The sequence below is a fragment of the Suncus etruscus genome, chromosome 1 (assembly GCF_024139225.1).
Source record: "Suncus etruscus isolate mSunEtr1 chromosome 1, mSunEtr1.pri.cur, whole genome shotgun sequence".
In the NCBI taxonomy this organism is placed as follows: domain Eukaryota; kingdom Metazoa; phylum Chordata; class Mammalia; order Eulipotyphla; family Soricidae; genus Suncus; species Suncus etruscus.
Genome location: NC_064848.1, coordinates 7,698,559 through 7,719,989, shown reverse-complemented (window position 1 = coordinate 7,719,989; position 21,431 = coordinate 7,698,559). Strand labels below are relative to the sequence as shown.

Genomic DNA, 21,431 nt, shown 5'->3' with positions numbered 1-21,431 from the left:
CCCAACACCCTCCCCCAATAAAAATAAAGTTTGAATATAAGGTCTGTAGGCCTGTATAGAATGCTGAAGGAAAGATACTTGCCTTGCACACTGCTGACCTAGGTTCAACCCCCAACACTACATAGGGTCCCCTGAGCATTACCAGGAGTCATTCCTTAGAGTAAAGCCAGGGTCTGGGGAGATATGGTAAAGTAAGGGAAATGCTTGCCTTGCAAGTGGGCAACCCAGGTTTGATTCCCAGCACGCCATATGTCCCCAAGCCCTTCAGGAGTAGGTCATGAGCACTGCCAGGTCCTTTCCCCTTCCACCCCAAAAGAGTTAATCAAATCTTAACAATTGTGAATGTGGCATTTTATATTAGTGTAGAAGTATACATTAAGTGACTTCATTGTCAAAGTACTGTTTTTATCTCTAGCCAAAAACACTTCTAAGGGCCTGGAGAGATAGCACCTCGGTGTTTGCCTTGCAAGCAGCCGATCCAGGACCAAAGGTGGTTGGTTCAAATCCTGGTGTCCCATATGGTCCCCCTGTGCCTGCCAGGAGCTATTTCTGAGCAGACAGCCAGGAGTAACCCTGAGCACCGCCGGGTGTGGCCCCAAAACCAAAACAACAACAACAACAACAACGAACACTTCTAAATTGATTTGTGAGCTAAAATAGCCAGGGTTTTGGATTTTGGGTTTTTTTTTTTTTTTTAATGGTTTTTAGGTCACACCCGGCTGCACTCAGAGGTTATTCCTGGCTCTATGCTCAAAAATCGCTCCTGGCAGGCTCGGGGAACCATATGGGATGCTGGGATTCAAACCACCATCCTTCTGCATCAACTGCAAACGCCTTACCACTGTGCTGTGCTATCTCTTCGGCCCCCGGTTTTTTTTGTTGTTGGATTTTTTTTCATGAATGTCATTTTTACTTGAAAGACCAACTGATGGTTTCTCAAAATTGGGTATTTAATGACAAAAAATTATTTTACTTATTTATATTTTTAGTTTTTGGGCCACACCCGGTGACGCTCAGGGGTTACTCCTGGCTATGCGCTCAGAAATCGCTCCTAGCATGGGGGAACCGTATGGGACGCCGGGGGATCCAATCGTGGTTCATCCTAGGCTATCGAGCACAAAGCAGATGCCTTACACCCTGCACCACCGCTCCGGCCCCCCCCCTTTTTGGTTTTTGGGTCACACCCGGCAGTAACACTCAGGCGTTACTCCTGATTCTACGCTCAGAAATCGCTCCAGGCAGGGTCGGGGGACCATATGGGATGCCGGGGATTTGAAACACGGTCATTCTGCATGCAAGGCAAATGCCCTACCTCCATGCTATCTCTCCGGCCCCCCCTATTTTTATTTTAATCACAGCCAGTGGTGCTCAGGGATTAGTCCTGGCTCTGCGCTCAGAAACCTGTCCTAGCAGACTTCTGGGGACCATATGGGATGCCGAGGAATCGAACCAGGGTCAGTCCTGGGTTGGCCACAGGCAAGGCAAACGTCCTTCTGCTGTGCCATCGCTCAGGCCTGGAAAAAAAAATTTAATGGATAAATGAGCTTGTTCTTTCTTCTTTTTTGGTTTTTGGTTTTTGGGTCACACCCGGCAGCACTCAGGGGTTACTCCTGGCTCTACGTGCAGAAATCGCTCCTGGCAGGCTCAGGGGACCATATGGGATGCCAGGATTCGAACCACCATCCTTCTGCATTCAAGGCAAACGCCCTACCTCCATGCTATCTCTCCAGCCCCAAGCGTGTTATTTCAAGGAAAACAATTGACTATTAAGCTTTCAGACAAAGATAATTTTGAAAAATGTATTTCTCCTCTTTGTTTTTGTGGCACACCAGTGGTGCTCTAAGGATCACTTGGTGCCAGGTAGGGATCTAACACATTATTTGGGTGATGACAAATGCCAGTGCCACCTGAATAAAATATGTGGGGGATGTAGGGTTGAGGATACCAAAGATCAAACCTGTATGTTCTCATCTTCAAAACTGCTCACTGAACTGTCCCTGGGAACTCGAATTTTTATCTAGAATTAGTATTAGTTAGAATTTTTTTTATCTAGAATTAGTACTTCTTTGAAACAATAAAGGAACGGAAGAGGTCATCAACCTTCTGTGGAAGAAAAGTATTTTCAGATGTAGTTTTTAGGTTCCTATCATCACTCATCAGCTTCAAAGTTAATAGCTTTGCTGAAAGAAGGTGTGGTGAATTTCAAGCAGGCATGGGATTGTAGAGTGAATACTAGGAAAGCAGAAGAGATGCTTCATTCAGCCAGCACAAACCTTTGCCAAGGTCATTGACATTGCTGTGTGATTTGTCTTGGGAGTTTATTTCTTTTTAGGAGAATTTTTTGTTTTTTGTTTTTTTGAGCCACCCTGGTGATGCTCAGGGGTTACTCCTGGCAATGGGCTCAGAATCACTCCTGGCTTGAGAGACCATCCTGGACGCTGGGGATCCAACCAAGGTTTGTCCTGGATTGGCCTTGTGCAAGGCCCAAACACCCTACCACTGTGCCATGGCTCCATCCCCTTTGTTAGTGTTTCGATCTGACACAGAACTACTCTATAGTAGTATTTATTTTGTAGTATTTATTCTAGTGCTCACTGGAAAAGCCTCACTCCCAACCTTGACTTGATGCTCTGTGGTTTAAGTTTTCTGCGAATAATTGCAACATGTAGTTTCTAAGAACTGTTTATGTCTGGCTGTGGTGCCAAAGCTATGTTTCTTTCCCTTGCTTTTGTCTGTTTTGGTGGGGTTTTATAGAGGGGGATGTCATTTTTTTGTGTATGTTTGTTTTGAAGCCACACACAGTGATGCTCAAGGCTTATTCCTGACTGCTCAAGTGTCACTCCAATTGCCCTTCACCTCCCTTTTCCTCCCTCCTACCATTATCATAAAGTGTACTGTTGTTTGGGTATTTATTAGAATATTCTCTTGCATTTTTACAAGAAATTTGTAAGGAGGAGGAATTCATATTTCTTCCTCTGTACTCAGTTTATTTTATAATTTATCTGCCCCAACTTCTAGCAATTTTCCTAACACCCCCCTTCCAAAAAAAAAAAAAAAAACCAACTTTTTTTTTTTTTTGTGCCACACCCGGTGACGCTCAGGGGTTACTCCTGGCTATGCGCTCAAAAGTCGCTCCTGGGGGCCAGGCGGTGGCGCTAAAGGTAAGGTGCCTGCCTTGCCTTCGCTAGCCTTGGACGGACCGCGGTTCGATCCCCCGGTGTCCCATATGGTCCCCCAAGCCAGGAGCAACTTCTGAGCCCATAGCCAGGAGTAACCCCTGAGCGTTACCGGGTGTGGCCCAAAAACCAAAAAAAAAAAAAAAAAAAAAAAAAAAAAAAAGGTCGCTCCTGGCTTGAGGGACCATATGGGACTCGGGGGATCGAACCGCTGTCCATCCAAGGCAAGGCAAGGCAAGGCAAGGCACCTTACCTCTAGCGCCACTGCTCGGCCCCAAAAAACAACTTTTTTTTTTTTGGCCACACCCGGCCGTGCTCAGGGGTTACTCCTGGCTGTCTGCTCAGAACTAGCTCCTGGCAGGCACAGGGGACCATATGGGACACCTTAGGTCCTGGTTTGGCTGCTTGCAAGACAAACACCGCTGTGCTATCTCTCCGGGCCCCAAAAAACAACTCTTAATTAATATTTTCTTTAAAAAGAGTAAAGATGGGGCCAGAGCGATAGCACAGTGGTAAGGTATTTGCCTTGCACGTGGCCAACACAGGATGGACCCCAATTTGAATTCCTGCTAATATGGTTTTCCGAGCCCACCAGGAGTGACTGAGCAAAGAGCCAGGAGTAACCCCTGAGCGCTGCCGGGTGTGACCCCCCCAAAATAAACAAAAACAAAAAAGAATAAAGAAGGGCTGGTGTGATAGAACAGCAATTGGACATTTGCCTTGCACAAGGCCGAGCCAGGAGTAACCCCTGAACACTGTCGGGTGTGAGTCCCCCTAAAAATAAAATAAAAGAAAGAAAAAGAGTAGAGACTTTTCTCAAAACTCTTGTTAACAGGGACTGGAGTGATAGCACAGAAGGTAGGGCACTTGCCTTGCACACAGCCAACCCTGGCTTGATCCCTGGCATCCCATATGGTCCCCTGAGCACCACCAGGAGTAATTCTTTTTTTTTTTAAGCAGTTTATTGATTGATTGATTGATTGATTGATTGATTGATTGGTTTGAGGGCCATACTCAGTGATGATCAGGGGTTACTCCTGGCTCTGTGCTCAGAAATCGCTCCTGACTTGGTCACATGCAAGGCAAACACTTTACTGCTGTGCTATTTCTCTGGTCCTAACCAGGAGTAATTCTTAAGCAGCCAGGAGTAATCCCTGAACACTGCCAGGTGGGCCTAAAAACCAAACAAAATTTTTGTCAACAAAATAATTCAAATAATTGAGGATTTTAGGTTAAGAGATTAATAAATTGACAAGTGAGTTATTTATTTTTATTACTAGTTTATGTTCAGAGAGATAGTACTGGAAGTGAGTAGTTTGAATCCTGGCACTGCGGTCCTCTAAACACAAAACCAGGAATAGCCTTGGGCACCTAATATGGTCCCCACAGAAACCCAAAACAAAACTTACACAGATGAAGTGTGGGGTGGGTTGCTTATCTGTTCGTACATGGATAAGGATGATATCTCTTGTGTTTTATTGTGGAAGGTAAATCACTGAAATCTTTAAGGGCCTTTGGAATTATTGAAAAAAAAAATACCACCCTCTTAATCCAGTATTTGGTATCTATTTGACATTTTGGTTTGAATGAAATTTTATTTATCTCGTAGTTATCTTATTTGGTGTGTGGTTTAAAGGGAAGTTTGTTGTTAGTGTTATGCAGTTGTCAGTGGAACCTGCTGCTTACTGAATGTGAAAGGAAGGAGAGGATCCATCCTAAAAATGTCTTCAGTGCCTTTTGTACCCCTTAAAGTATGTCGCAAGCTTGACATTTTCTTCTATGTGTGGGAGTAGCTGGTCAATGAGTAGTTATTTTTGTGGGAGATTATTCTTTCTGGTGCTCATTTCTCTTGTCACCTTCCCATCAGCACCCAGATTCCTAATAGGTGCTATTAAACTAATATTCAAAGGTGAATTAAAAAGAGGATCAGGGGCCAAAGAGACAGCACAGCAATAGGGCGTTTGCCGTGCACGCAGCCGATTCAGGACGGATGGTGGTTCGAATCCCAGCATTCCATATGGTCCCTCATGCCTGTCAGGAGCAATTCCTGAGCATAGAGCCTGGAGTAACCCCTTAGTGCCGCTGGGTATGACCCAAAAACAAAACAATAAAAAGAGGATCTTTGGGACCAGAGTGATAGCACAACTGGTAGGTATTTGCCTTGAATGGAGCCGACCTAGGATCAATCCCTGGCATCCCATATAGTTCCCCCAAGCCTTCCAGGAGTGATTTCTGAATGCCCTATCGGCAGTAACCCCTAAGTATGGCTGAGTGTGCCCCCCCAAAAAAGAAAGGGATCATTAAACGGTAAAGGAAGTTAGCTAGTGGGGAACTTCATGTCTTGGTGCTGGTGGTGCACGTGGTGGTATCTGTTTCCCATTCATACAGCCCTGATCAATGGAGGGAGGTAAATTTGAGAGGCGAAGAATTGGAGCTTCAATTCTAGGTAGCTAATGTTTCATTTCAGAGATAAGTTCTTGTATTATTTCTTTTTTGTTTGTATTTTAGTTTGGGGGCCATACCTTGCAGTGCTCAGGTCTTATTCCTATCTTTGCTCTCAGGGATCACACTTCTGCTAGACCTCTAGGGACCAAATGGCATACCAAGACTGAACTAGGGTTGGCTGTGTATAAAGCAAGTGTACTATCTATCTAGCCTTATATTCTTATTTTTTATTTTCCTTGCTGGCACCAATCTCCTGACAATCACTACTTTTGTGTATGTGAAAGCTGGCAGAATGCCCCCTTTGTTGCATATTTCTTCTCTTCCAAAGAGTGATAAATGAAGTTATGTTTGTTCCGAGTAGTCAAATATCAAATCCCATAAAGCCGCTGGAGTTATTAGATTACTATCTCAGAGCTGCTTATTATACACTGTGTCTTAATGTAGATTATAGATGTGACCAAATGGTAATTAGTGGAGCTGGAGCTGTAATTAAACATTGCTGTACTGCTCTGTGATTTCTCTTTAGACATATAAGGAAACAGAACAGTTCCAAACCCTAAGGTGGGTTTCCTCACTTCTCCCTACCCTCAAGAATTTCTTTTAATTAGCCAAATAATTTAAATAAAGCCATTCTCACACTCACAGAGATTCCTTACCTCTGATCTGTTAAGAGTGGCTTGTGCACATATCCATTAATCAGCTCCTCTTACAGGGCAGTTTTGTTCTTAGTGGTCAGTTCAACTAATTAAGTTTTCTTTTTTGGTTTTTGGGTCACACCCAGAGGCGCTCAGGAGTTAACCCTGGTTCTGCACTCAGAAATCACTCCTGGCAGGCTCGGGGGAGACCATGTGGGACCATATGGGATTTGAACCGCTGTTTGGCTGCATGCAAGGCAAACGCCCTACCACTGTGCTCTCTCTAGTCCCTAATTGTTTTCTTAAGCAAACTGCTTTAAATGCTATCATTCAGTTTCCAGTTTATATTTTAGATATTTCTGGATTGGTCAGTGCAGGTTTAGGTCAGTCTCTGTGAGAAAAAAGACCTTGCAGAAATTTCTTTTGTTAATGGAAGAAAGGCATAGGAAAGGGAAGAAACTAAGCAAAGGAAGTGTACAAATTGACTAAAATAGTTTGTGAATCTTTGTTTCAGGTCTTTTTCAAAGAAAGACAAACAGAGGTAATGCCAAAAGTCAAGGTGGATAATTTATTTATTTGGTTTTTGTTTTGTGGGCCACACCCAGCAGCGCTCAGGGGTTACTCCTGGCTCTGTGCTCAAAAATCGCTCCTGGCAAGCTCGGGGACCATATGGGATGCCGGGATTCGAACCACCATTGGTCTTGGGTCGGCTACTTGCTAAGCAGAAGCCCTACCATTGTACTGTCTCACCAGGCCCTAAGGTGGATGATCTATATACACTAATTTTCTCTTTCTAACAAATTTCAGGGGTAAAATCTGGGGCCAGAGAGATAGCACAGCGATGGGGCATTTGCCTTCCCCGCAGCCAATTTGGGACAGACCTGTATAGACCCCCCAAGCCTGCCAGGAGCGATTTCTTTTTTTTTTTTTTTTTTTTTTTTTTTGGTTTTTGGGCCACACCCTGTGACGCTCAGGGGTTACTCCTGGCTATGCGCTCAGAAGTTGCTCCTGGCTTCTTGGGGGGCCATATGGGACACCGGGGGGATCGAACCGCGGTCCGTCCTAGGCTAGCGCAGGCAAGGCAGGCACCTTACCTCCAGCGCCACCGCCCGGCCCCCAGGAGCGATTTCTTAGCACAGAGCCAGGAGTAACCCCTGAGCGCTGCTGGGTGTGGTAAAAAAAAAAAAAGGGTTAAATCTATTAAGCCATCTTCCAAGCATTATCACTTCTAAACTCACACAGAATATATTAATAGCTGGGGCCAGAACTGTGACACAAATGATAGGGCATTTGCCTTGCACGCACTAACCTAAGTAAGAGGGACCGCGGTTTGATCCCCCGGCGTCCCATACAATCCCCCAAGCCAGGAGCGATTTCTGAGTGCATAGCCAGGAGTAATCCCTGAGCATCACCGAGTGTGCCCCCCCCCCAAGAATATATTAATAGGGGCCAGGCGGTGGTGCTAGAGGTAAGGTGCCTGCCTTGCCTGAGCTAGCCTTGGACAGACCACGGTTCGATCCCCCGGAGTCCCATATGTTCCCCCAAGCCAGGAGCAACTTCTGAGCGCATAGCCAGGAGTACCCCTGAGCGTTAACTGGGTATGGCCAAAAACCAAAAATAAATATATATATATATTTATATATAATATTATATATAATATTAATAGCTATCTTTCTCCCTTCTTCCCCTCTCCCTCCCCTTTCCTTTCCTCATCCTTCTTCTCTTCTCCTCACCTCTCCTAATCTAAAGTTAGAATAGAAGATATAATAATAAAGAGTAGTTGTCCCTTAACTCTGAGTCATTTCTCAGACTGATTAATTACAAGCTGTGAATCTAGGCTACCCAAATCTACACTACCTAAAATGACATGTAAAATTTTGGATTGGACTGGATAGTGGATAATCTATGTGCACTAATTTTTTCTTTCTAACAACTTTTTTTTTTTTTTTTTTTTTGGTTTTTGGTTTTTGGTTTTTGGTTTTTGAGTCACACCCGATGGCGCTCAGGGGTTACTCCTGGCTGTCTGCTCAGAAATAGCTCCTGGCAGGCACGGGGGACTATATGGGACACCGGGATTCGAACCAACCACCTTAGGTCCTGGATCGGCTGCTTGCAAGGCAAACGCCGCTGTGCTATCTCTCCGGGCCCTCTTTCTAACAACTTTTAAGGGTAAAATCTGGGGCCAGAAAGATAGCACAGCAAGAGGACATTTGCCTTGCATGAGGCCAACCCGGGTTCAATCTGTAGGGTTCCCTGAGCACTGCCAGGAATATATCCTGAGTACAGAGCCAGGAGTAGCCGTCTGAGCATCACCAGGTGTCCCCCCCCCCCCCAAAAAAAAAGACTGGGTTTGATTCCAGACACAAAAATAGGGCCAGAGAGATAGCACAGCGGTAGGACCTTGGCTTTGCTTGCACCCGACCCAGGACGGACATGGGTTCAATTCCCGGCATCCCACATGGTTTTGCGAGCCTGCCAGGATTCATTTCTGAGCACAGAGCCAGGAGTAACCCCTGAGTGCAGTCAGGTATGGCCCAAAAACAAACAAACAAACAAATAACTAGCAAATTGTATCCATAAGAAACAGGTGATATATCAATAGGAATGACCCCATAACACACTACTGGATGTAGCCCCCGCAAAAAAAAAAAACAAAAAGGAAAGAAAAATAATAAATATAGGTGTGGCCCAGAAGGAAGGAGAGAAAGAGGAGGGTAGATTAGTTCTTTCAGAGTGTGCTCTTCTAAAGCATTTAGTTTGTGACTGTATCATGAACTCAACTTGAAAAAAAGGACCTTAGTCTTGTACTCTAGCATCTTTCACTCTGTACTATGGCAGGAAAGAATATAAGATGTCAAGACTAGATTAAGTAAAGAGGTGTTTCCCCTGTGCTTTCTTTGCAACTCAGCTCCTTCTTTCTTTTTCTCCACAGATGGAATCCCCTGTGGCCACACCAGCAGTGCTGCCTCTACACCTTTTGGTGCCAGTGGTCAATAATGACATCTCCTCCCCCTGTGAGCAGATCATGGTCCGGACCCGATCAGTTGGGGTCAACACATGTGATGTGGCTCTAGCTACAGAGCCAGAGTGCCTGGGTCCCTGTGAACCTGGGACCAGCGTCAACCTGGAGGGCATTGTGTGGCAGGAAACAGAAGATGGTAAGTGTTGTGTGTGACTTTTCTAGTCCTTTAGGCTCTTGTGCAGGGGATCTAATTGGTGCTTACTATAAGAAATTACTAAGATTTATTGTGTCTTGTGATCTGATAGTACCTATGTAAGGATTGCTGCAAACTCACTCAGCTTTCTGAGATTATCAGGGCTAATTTGTTCCAATAATCACTTGGTAATACAGGAAATACAGGAGCGGAGGAATTTGCCTTACATGTAGCTCAATCCCTGCACCACAAGTCCCCACAAGCACTGTTAGAAGTCACTTCTGAGAATCAAATCAGGAATAATCTCAAACATGGCTGAGTATGACCCTAAATAAACTTATAAGTAATGTTTTCTTTTCTTTTCCTGTTTTTTTTTTTTTTTTTTTTGGGGGGGGAGCACACCCAGTAACGCTCAGGGTTACTCCTGGCTATGCGCTCAGAAGTTGCTCCTGGCTTGGGGGACCATATGGGATGCCGGGGGATCGAACCACAGTCCATCCAAGGCTAGCGCAGGCAAGGCAGGCACCTTACCTCTAGCGCCACCGCCCGGCCCCATGTTTTCTTTTCATAGCAGTTCCGTAGCATGGACTTAATACTTAAGTAGTCCTATGATAGATGATAACCAGATAATTCAAACTGTGTCTATACTCTCCATACATTGTCATTTAAGTGGAATAATTCAAATATGGATGAACTTTTGGGTCAGAGTTGAGGAGGAAAAAAATAGTAAAAGGACTGCTGTGGGAGTCAAGGAGTCAGTCTTTCCTAAATGGAGTTAGTGTTGGCTTCATGAGTGTGCAACCTAGAATCACAGCCAACAGCTTCTCACTGGTAGTTCCATTGCCCAGCTACCCACACCAGGCATCTGGCAGGAAGTTCAAGTTTGGGGGTGGAGTGGGAAGATTTGGGTCACACCTAGTGATGGTCAGGGACTGTTTCTGGCTCTGTGTTCAGAAATAACCCATCAAGGCTCATAGAGCTCTGCTGAGAACTTGAACCAGAGTTGTCTTACGTAGTACAAGACAAGCACCTTATCCTGCACTAACTCTCCAACCTCCTAAATACAGAATTCATGGGGCCGGAGAGATAGCATGGAGGTCATGCCTTTCATGCAGGAGGTCATCAGTTCGAATCCCGGCGCCCCATATGGTCCTCTGTGCCTGCCAGGACAATTTCTGAGCGTGGAGCCAGAAATAATCCCTGAGCACTGCCGGGTGTGACCCAAAAACCACAAAAAAAAAAAAAAAAAAAAAAAATACAGAATTCATAGGCCTTGGCAGTGAGGAAATGTTTACATGGTTTTGTTTTGAAATGCCCCTAAGCATTTGGCTCACTTTTGATGTTGCTGTCCAGTACTACCCTTCAGTTTCTCGTATGTTCCATTTGCCCTCAAGAACAGACTATCTTTTGTTTTAGAAGTTCCTAAAACTGAAAAAGCTAGAGTGCAAAGGAACCTGAAAAGAACATTTCAGATTCCAAGATCTGTTTATTCCTTCCATGTGGAGGCAATGTAGTTTTAGCACATACATTCTTTTTATTGTTATTGGTTTTTTTTTGGGGGGGGGGGCACACACCTGGTGATGCTCAGGGTTTACTCCTGGCTCTGCACTCAGAAATTGCTCCTGCATAGGGGAACCATATGTGATGCCAGAGGATTGAACCACAGTCCCCCCAGATCAGCCGAGTCAAGGCAAGCACCCTACCACTGCTCCACCACTCCAACCCCACATACATTCTTTTTTTTTTTTTTTTTGGTTTTTTTTGGTTTTTGGTTTTTGGCCCACACCCGGTGACGCTCAGGGGTTACTCCTGGCTATGCGCTCAGAAATCGCTCCTGGCTTGGGGGGACCATATGGGACGCCAGGGGATCGAACCACAGTCTGTCCTACGCCAGCACTTGCAAGGCAGACACCTTACCTCTAGCGCCACCTTACCTCTAGCACCACCAAGGCAAGCACCCTACCACTGCTCCACCACTCCAACCCCACATACATTCTTTTGATAAAGAAGTCAAGGGCCTTAGGGGGCCAGGCTATAGTACAGCAGGTAGGACACTTGACTTGCACACAGCGAACCCGGGTTTGATCCCGATGTCCCATCCGGTTCCCCAAGCACGTGAGGAGTGATTTCTGAGCACAGAGCCAGGAAGTAACCCCTGAGCATCCGCTGGTTGTGGCCCCAAAGCACCCTTCCCCATGCTGCTGCCAAAAAAAAAAGACATAAGATCTGAAATATTTGGGGGTTTTGTTGGTTGGTTGGTTTTTGGGCCACACCTGTGACGCTCAGCGGGTTACTCCTGGCTATGCACTCAGAAATCACTCCTGCTCAGAACTCTTTGTCAGCCCGCTAGCAGCTCCAAAAGCCAGAGCCTGCCAGCTAGCTGTCCAAAAGATCCTGAGCACTTCACTGGACAACTATTTATTAGGCTTTCAACAGCGCCCCCACCTGGAGGGGTCGTAGGTGGGGACAACAGGCAGAGATAAGGATATTATAGAGAAATACTATAAAGGGCCTCCACATATAACAGGGGACCATATTGGACGCTGGGGAATCGAACCGTGGTCCATTCTAGGTCAGGTATGTGCAAGGCAAATGCCCTAACCGCTGTGCTATCGCTCAGGCCCCATTGGAATTTAAATAGCGCCATATGGTCCACCAAGCATTGAACATGCATAGTCCCTGACCACTTGCCTGGTGTAGCCACCCAAGGGAAAAGTGTTCATTTTCTTGTGATATGGTTAGAAAAGAGGATGAATGGGGCTGGAGAGATAGCATGGAGGTAGTGAGTTGTCCTTGCATGCAGAAGGTTGGTGATTCGAATTGTCTTGGCACCCATATCCCCTGATCCTGCCAGAGTGATTTCTGAGTATAGAGCCCAGGAGTAACCCCTGAGCACTGCTGGGTGTGACCCAAAAAAAACCGGAAGGAAGAAAGGAAGGAAGGGAGGGGAGGGAGGGAGGGGGAGGGAGGGAGGGGAGGGAAGGTGGGGAAGGTGAATCTCAGGGTCCCTCTGCATGCTACCAGTCTTTTAAAGTTAACACCCCCCCTCTTGAGGAATTGTAGAGACCCAAAAGAGCACAGCTACTTAAGTTTTTATGTTTTCTTTTTTGGTTTTGGGTCGCACCGGCAGCGCTCAGAAGTTACTCCTGCTCTAGGGCTCAGAAATCGCTCCTGGCAGGCTCGGGGAACCATATGGGAATCCGGGATTCGAACCACCGTCCTTCTGCATGAAAGGCAAACGCCTTACCTCCATGCTATCTCGTCCAGCCCCATGTTTTCTTATCATTGACAGAAAGTCAGGTGTTGGGGCCTGGGGAGAGATAGCACAGCGGCGTTTGCCTTGCAAGCAGCCAATCCAGGACCAAAGGTGGTTGGGTTCGAAGCAGGTGTCCCATATGGTCCCCCGTGCCTGCCAGGGAGCTATTTCTGAGCAGGACAGCCAGGAGTAACCCCTGAGCACCGCCGGGTGTGGCCCAAAAACCAAAAAAAAAAGAGAGAGGAGAGAGAGAGAGAAGAATATAATATTAAAACAAAAGTTTAAATTGTGTTAAATACAGGTAAAGAGGGGGCAAGAACAATAGCACATACAGGTAGTGCATTTGCTTTGCATGCAGCCGACCCAGGTTCAATTCCTGCATCTCTTATGGTCCCCCTGAGCCTGTCAGGAGTAACCCCTAAATGCTATTGGGTTGTGGGCCCCAAAACAAAAACAAAAAAAACAAAAAAAGCTGGTAAAGAGGGGCCAGATTGATAATACAGCAGGTAAGACTCTTACCTGTCATGCAGGTGACCTGGTTTGTTTTGTTTGTTTGTTTTTGGGTTTTTTGGGCCACAGTCGACGGTGCTCAGGGGGTTACTCCTGGCTGTCCTGCTCAGAAATAGCTCCTTGGCAGGCATGGGGACCATATGGGACACCGGGATTTGAACCAACCACCTTTGGTCCTGGATTGCTGTTTGCAAGGCAAACGCCGCTGTGCTATCTCTCCGCCTGTGACCTGTTTTGGACCCTTGTCATCCTGTAAGAATCTCAGAGTCCTCCAGGAATAACTCCTGAGCATTGCTGGATGTGGTAAAAAAAAATCTGATAAAGAGGAAGGTAGCTGAAATAAACTGTAATTCAATATATAATCTAGAAATCACGAAGTGTTGTTTCTGATTTTGAAATGGCATCTGCTTTGGGCCAAAAGTTCGACTAGCCAGAGTCTGTAAGAAGGACAAACAGCTCTGTGCCAGCCAGCAACCCTCTGGGCTTTTTGATGCAATATTTTGCATATAGACAAAGACATCTGTTAATTTTACCCAGCTTTAACAGGGCCACTTTTTCTAAGAAAAAGATGTTTTTTTTTCCATTTGTTTGATAACAGTGATCAAACCAAGGGCTTCACAGATGTAAGGCAAGTGTTGTACCACTGTTGCTGTACATCTCTAGTCCAAGATACTTTGAACCTGTTCAAACTTTGCAAAAGATTTTATATAAAACTTTCATCTATTTTTTTTTTTGTTTGTTGTTTGTTGTTTCGGTTTGTTGTTTTTTTTTTTTTTTTTTTTTTTTGGTTTTGGGTCACATCCAGTGGCCTGCTCAGGGTTACTCCTGACTCTGTGCTCAGAAATTGCTCCTTGCAGGCACGGGGGACCATATGGGGATGCTGGAATTTGCACCACCATCCGTCCTAAATCAGCTGCGTATAAGGCAAACGCCCTACCACTGTCTATCTCTCTGGCCCCTAAAACTATCACTGTTTTTTTTTAAAGAACAATGAATACTGGAGTCAGAAATATTACAGGCAGTGAGCTGCTTGGCTTGCTTTACATGCTGATTATAGATCAATCCCTGGCACCACATATGATGCCTGAGCACCACTGAGAGTGGCCCCAAACCACAAAAACAGTGAGTACTTTTTTCTCCTCAGGATTTGTCATCCATCTCTGCCAGGAAGCTTTGAGTCCAGATTGAGGGTATGTGGGGGGCAGGTAAATGGTTTATTTATTTATTTATTTATTTATTTATTTATTTATTTTTGGTTTTTGGGTCACATCCCGACAGGGCTTACTCCTGGCTCTGATACTCAGAAATCGCTCCTGGCAGCTCAGGGGACCATATAGAATGCTGTGATTTGAACCACCGTCCTTCTGCATGGCAAGGCAAACACCCTGCCTCCATGCTTTCTCTTCGCCTGGTTTACTCTTACTGACTTCCCAGGATGCCTTTTTAAATGAACTAGAAGCCTCACAATTTGCTGCTATGTATATTCATGTATACATTTATTTTGTTTTGGGGACCCAAACCCAGTGATGCTTGGGTTAGCTCCTGGCTTATGCACCTCAGAAATCGCTCCTGGCTTTGGGGGGGACCATACAGGATACCAGGAATCAAACCCAGGTTCGTCCTGGGTCAGCTGCGTGCAAGGGCAAACACCCTTCCACTGCACATCACTGCAGGCCCCTATAATTATACTTTATGTTGTTTATCACTTTCTCTATCTTAGAAATTCTCTGGGCCTGGGAGGAGATATCACAGCAAGCGGTGTTTGCCTTGCAAGCAGCCGATCCAGGACCAAAGGTGGTTGGTTCGAATCCCGTGTCCCCATATGGTCCCCCGTGCCTGCCAGGAGCTATTTCTGAGCAGATAGCCAGGAGTAACCCCTGAGCAACGCCAGGTGTGGCCCAAAAACCAAAAAAAAAAAAAGAAAAGAGAAAAGAAGGAGAGGAGGGAGGGAGGGAGGGAGGGGGAGGAGGAGGGAGGGAGGAAGGAAGGAGAGGAAGGAAGGAAGGAGGAAGAAGGAAGGAAGAAGGAAGGAAGGAAGGGAAGGAAGGAAGGAAGGAAGGAATTCTCTGAGTTCAGGGACTCTTCTTACCATTGTATCCCATAATGTTCCTATAATAGGCACTGAAAGGATACTTAATTTTACTAAAGCAATGCTTACATGTATATTAGGTCATTTGATCTATATACGAAGGAAGAAGGAAGGAAGGAAGGAAGGAAGGAAGAAGGAAGAAGGAAGGAAGGAAGGAAGGAAGAAGAAAGAGAGGGAGAGAGAGAAAGAGAGAAAGAAAAAGGAAAGAAGGAAGGAAAGGAAGGAAGGAGAAGAGAAGAGGAGAGGGAGGGGAGAGAGAAAGAGAGAGAAAGAAAAAGGAAGGGAAGGAAGGAAGGAGAGAGAGGGAGGGAGGGAGGGGAGGGGGAGGGGAGGGAGGGGAAGGAGGGAAGGAGGGAAGGAGGGAAGAAAGGAAAAGAAAGGCAAGGCTTTGGGCCATGCCCAGCAGTTATCAGGGTATACTCCTGGCTCTATACTCAGGGATGATAGATACAATGGGCTTTGACACCAGTAGTTATCAGGGTTTACTCCTGTTCTGTACTCAGGGATCAATCCCAGCCAATGCTCTAGGGAATTATATGGGGGTACAATGGATTGAACCTGGGTCAGCTTCTGCATGCAAGGTAACCACACCTGCCCCGAGTACTATCCCTCTGGTCAATTTTTTATTTTATTTTTCTTGATTTATTGGTTTTTTCGGTCATACCCAGCTGTGTTCATGGGGTCACTCCTGGCTCTGCACTCAGAGAATTTACCCCAGCAGGCGCTGGGGACCATATGGGATGCTGGAGAATTGAACAGGGGTTCCCCACCCCATGTCAACCGCATGCAAGGCAAATGCCCTACTACTGTGCTGTCTCTCCGACCCATCTAGTCCATATTTTAACAAAAATATTGCTTAGATTTCATGTCAAATACTTCCCAAAGTTCTACACATCTGAAAGTCAGAATAAACACCACTTTTTTTTTTGTTTTGTTTTTTTTGGGGCCACACTCGTTTGATGCTCAAGGGTTACTCCTGGCTATAGCACTCAGAAATTGCCCTATGGCTTGGGGGGGACCATATGGGATTGCCAGGGGGATCGAACCATGGTCCTTCTTGGCTATTGCTTGCAAGGGCAGACACCTTACCTCTAGTTGCCACCTCGCTGGCCCATAAACACTACTCTTATTTTTTTTTTTTTTTTGGTTTTTGTGGGCTACACCTGGCCGTGCTGAGGGGTACTCCTGGCTATCTGCTCAGAAATAGCTCCTGGCAGGCACGGGGGGACCATATGAAAACACTGGGATTCAAACCAACCACCTTTGGTCCGTGATAGGCTGCTTGCAAGGCAAACGCCGCTGTGCTATCTCTCCGGGACCATAAACACTACTCTTAACCAGATAGAATCACTCATTATATTAAATATGTATGATTTTTCATACCATGTTTTCTATTGTGTTTAAATACTAAGTGCTGGGACTGGAGTGATAGCACAGCAGTGGGGGCATTTTCTCTTGCATGCAGCCATACATATGGTCCCCTGAGCCTGCCAAGGGCAATTTCTGAGTACAGAGCCAGGAGGTAACCCTTGAGCGCTGCCAGGTGTGACCCAAAATAAACAAAAATACCCAACTGCTGGGAGCTGAGAGATAGCATGGAGGTGTAGGGTGTTTGTCTTGTATTTCAGAAGGGGATGGTGGTTTGAAATCCTGGCATCCCATATGGTCCAGGAGTGATTTCTTTCTTTTTGGTTATTGGGTCACACCTGGCAGTGCTCAGGATTTTACTCCTGGCTCTGCGCTCAGGAAATCGCTCCTGGCAGGCACAGGGGACCATATGGGATGCCAGGGATCAAACCCGAGTCGGCTGCTATGCTCTTGCTCCAGCCCCAAGATGTACAGTTTTTATTTCAATACTAAATGTGTCAAACTATTAGAGAAGAACTCTTTGGAGGAATAATGGTGTCTTAGAGGTATAAAGGTGGTACAGAACAAAATCACTCTGAAATAGTCAGAGCATTGGTTTTTGTAGAACAGATTGGTATGTACCATAAGCTCTAGCACACTTACCTGGAGAGAGTTGGTGGGTGGTGACACACTCACTAACTCACTCATTCACCCTCCCACCCACCCTTCGCCAGCTCCTTGCTAACCTGGCTCCCAGGAAAACAGTCCTAAAAAGCCTCACAGCCATTGTCTGGCACCACAAGTCTTCATGGCAACAGATTCCACATGGCAGTGACGCCATACAAAGAAATCAGTATTGATTTTTCTCATCCTTACCTCACTGACTCAGTAGCCAGCACACCCAAAAACTCCAGGGCCATGACAGTGTCTGTGCATCTTGAAGGGCTGTTATCTGTCACTAGACAAATAGTGTAAACCCTGCAGCCTTCTGGAAAAATCATACTGATTATTTTGAGTTTAGTTATAATTAGATCTCCAGAGGGGACTCAATTTTCTGTTCTTATCAAGCACTGGCCATGGGTTTGCCAGAGAAGTTCCAGCTCATTCATTAAGACTTGTGACATTGGGGCCGGGCAGTGGCGCTGGAGGTAAGGTGCCTGCCTTGCCTGCGCTAGCCTAGGACGGACCGCGGTTCGATCCCCCGGCGTCCCATATGGTCCCCCAAGAAGCCAGGAGCAACTTCTGAGCGCATAGCCAGGAGTAACCCCTGAGCGTCACGGTGTGGCCCAAAAACCAAAAAAAAAAAAAAAAAAAAAAGACTTGTGACATTGATTTTGTATATTTTGAGGTAAATTCAAAAATATCTATTTGGTTACTAAAACTATCCTTTAACAAAACAGTACCTTCCCGATACTTTATTTTGTTTCATCTTTTTATTGTTTTTCCACTTTTGGACCACACCTGGTAGTGCTTAGCACTAATTTATATATATATATATATATATATATATATATATATATGCTCACAGATATGTATAACTGTGTTCAAAACTGGTAATATACCTAGATTCAGCTTTAAGGTATGATTCCATAAATGGTCATGGTCCCATTAGAGGTGTTTACTTAACTAATTTCAATATTTGTTTCCTCATTGGTAAATCAAGTATTTGTTCTCCACCTCATTGCATTCTGTATAGTCCCTCTCTCCCAAGCTTTACAGAACAAATAAATCCAGACCCATCAACTTCTTTTGTTTTGTTTTGTTTTTGGGTCACACCAGTGGCATTCAGGGGCTACCCCGGCTCTGTGCTCCTGGCAGGCATGGGGGAGGGGCGCATATGAGGTGCCGGGACTCGATCTGTTGGAATCAGCTGCGTGCAAGGCAAATGTCCCACCACCATGCTATCTCTCCAGCCCCCAGCCCATCAACTTTATCTACTTAGCAGCTGGAGAGCCTGTCCCTGGATAGGGTGGAGAGGTAACCTAACTCCCCTGGCTGAGGCAGCTTTGCACAGTGGCCTGTTTTGTCTTCCATATTTGGGCTTTTTTAAACCAGCTTTGTCAGTATTGGTGTTGAATTATAGTGGTAAGGCAGACCTAGGTACTTGTAGAGGAGTAGGGGACAGGGGAAAAGAGAAAGTCGTCGTTTATAGATAGGCTCTGCTACTTGAACAGGGAATTTCAGTGGTCCAGCCCACTGATCTTGTGCTTACTCCTGCTGCATCCTTTATTTCCCATAGCTGCTGCATTTCTGGCCTTCTCCATAACAATAAGCTATGAGAAAAGGGCTCTGATGAAAACTGGAGTAGATCCCTCTTCCACAAATAGTGTGTTTTTCTCTGGAATAAATATCTTCATGCCTAGAAGACCGCTACCAAATAATTTTCTACCCCCAGTGAACTCTAATCTAATAATTTTTTTTTTTTTTTTGGTTTTTGGGCCACACCCGGTAATGCTCAGGGGTTACTCCTGGCTATGCGCTCAGAAGTCGCTCCTGGCTTGGGGGACCATATGGGACGCCGGGGATCGAACCGCGGTCCGTCCAAGGCTAGCGCAGGCAAGGCAGGCACCTTACCTCTTGCGCCACCGCCCGGCCCCTCTAATAAATTTTTTATCCTGAACCAATTTAGTGAACAACCTTCTTTCTCCTTATTTGATTGCTTATCCCCATCTTTCAAAATCTCCCATATCACTCAGTACATTTGAAATACTGTGTGTCTTCCCACTCAACCAAACTCCCTTCTACTTTTCAGTGTTTAGCCTGTTCCTTAGAATTACTCAATAAAAATATCTCTCCAAATCCAGCCAGTGTGGAAGCAGATGAGATAGAGATATGGAAACCTGCCTTCTCACCCTTAAGCTGTTGGTCACATTAAAGACTAGACTGGTTCTACTACGAGGGTGGCAGGTGCCTGGAAGACTGAGCTCCTTGCTTTATTTATTTTTTTTGCTTTTGAGCCACACCTGGTGGCATTCGAGTTACTCCCAGCTCTGTGCTCAGAAATTACTCCTGGCAGGTTCCGGAACCATATGGGATGCTGGGAATCAAACCCAGGTTCTTCCTGGATTGGCCGAATGCAAGGCAAATAAATGCCCTACTGCTGTGCTATCTCTCTGGCTCCTTGTTTTCTTCGTTTTAGTGGGGTTAGAGCCACACGCAGCTGTCCTTGGGTCACTCGGTTCTGTGATCAGGATTCACTCTTAGCACTGCTCAGGGGACCCAAAGTGGATGATACTGCCCCCAGCCAGGAGCTGGTTGGGATGGGGCTAATTTCTAGTACAAACCAGGAAAGAAGCTGTAGAGTTCACTTCCATGCAGTTCCAGGGGGACTTTATATTTGTAGTTTAAAGAAAATAGATTCAGGGGCCAGCAAGATAGTAGTATATCTATCATGTAGCTTGCATGGGGTCAACTCAGGTTTGATCCTCAGCATCCCATATGGTTTCCTGATCACTTCCAGGAATAATTCCTGAACACAGAGTCAGAAGTAACCTGAGTGTTGCCTGGTATGTCCCAAAATATAAAATCAAATTAAAAAAATAGATTTCCTGGGGCCGGAGAGATAGCACAACAGTAGGATTCAGTAGGGCATTTGCCTTGCACGCAGCTGATCTGGGACAGACTGTGGTTTGAATCCCGGCATCCCGTATGGTCCCCCGGGCCTGCAGACGATTTCTGAGCACAGAGTTAGGAGTAACCCCTAAGCACTGCCGCTGGGTATGACCCCCTCAAAAAACTTAAAATAAAATAAAATAAATAGATTTCCTGAGATCACTGAATTTTTTTTTTTCTTCTGAAAAAGAAGACACGTAGCCACATAAGTTTGGGAACCTCTAATCTAGATACAGGTGGTAGAAAGAAAGAGTTTCCTTGTTTACATGATCCAAGATTTCCACATTAGGAAGCTCTGAGCCTTTTTAAATCTTGGTCTTCTTGTTCAGTCTAAAAGCAGTAAAACTGCAGACACATCTGATTCTATCTCGTCCTCCAGGTTGTTCAGTGAACACAATACCCTTCTGGTTCCCTGTGGTTTTCAGGCCAGTGTTGCAGCTGGGTGGCCTCCGGCTGACCTCTGTGGGTAAAGGATGTGCCTCAGGGTGTGGTGACCCGACATTTGTTGACTTATTCATGTAATTTCTAGGGCCAGGAAATTTGTGATGGGAGGATGACCTCTATTCAATCTTGCTTTCCCTCCTCCCTGGCCTCTTGATCCCCACAACGTTGGGTGCAGCATCTCACATGTGATGAATGTTCCATTTTGGCTTATACCTCTTCTTTTCCCATATATAGTTTTAGCAGCACAGATGAACCCATCGACTCCCTGGATCAGCAGCACTTTTTGAACTGGTTCTCTGTGATCTTTTTGCTTGAAATTTTGTGGAGAGAAAATACCAAATAATCATAACAATGTGAATGAATGAGGGAAGTAGAAAGCCTGTCTCTGAGTACAGGCAGGGGTGAGGGGGGTGGGAAGGAGGGAGATTTGAGACATTGGTGATAGGAATGTTGGACTGGTGAAGGGGGTTGTTACATGACTGAAACACAACTACAATCATACTTGTAATTAAGGTGTTTAGGTAAAGATATTAATAATAGTAAAAAATAAGTTCTGGGGCTGGAGAGATAGCACAGAGGTAGGCTGTTTGCTTTGCATGCAGCTGACCCCGGATAGACCTGGGTTCCATTCCTGGCATCCCATATGGCCCCCTGAGCCTGCCAGAAGCTATTTCTGAGTGCAGAGCCAGGAGTGAATCCTAAGCACCACGGGGTATGGCCAAAAACCAAACAAATAAACAAAAAGAAAAATAAGGGGGGGCG

The 21,431-nt window shown here is 45.6% G+C and overlaps 1 protein-coding gene across 1 annotated transcript in view; it reads left to right on the top strand.

Annotated features, from left to right (window-relative positions):
• The window catches only part of ZNF609 (zinc finger protein 609), a 143,497-nt gene that overhangs the window by 100,303 nt on the left and 21,763 nt on the right, over positions 1 to 21,431 (top strand). Inside the window, 1 exon segment of the mRNA XM_049777599.1 lies at positions 9,189 to 9,414. Coding sequence (XP_049633556.1) covers positions 9,189 to 9,414 — 226 coding nt within the window.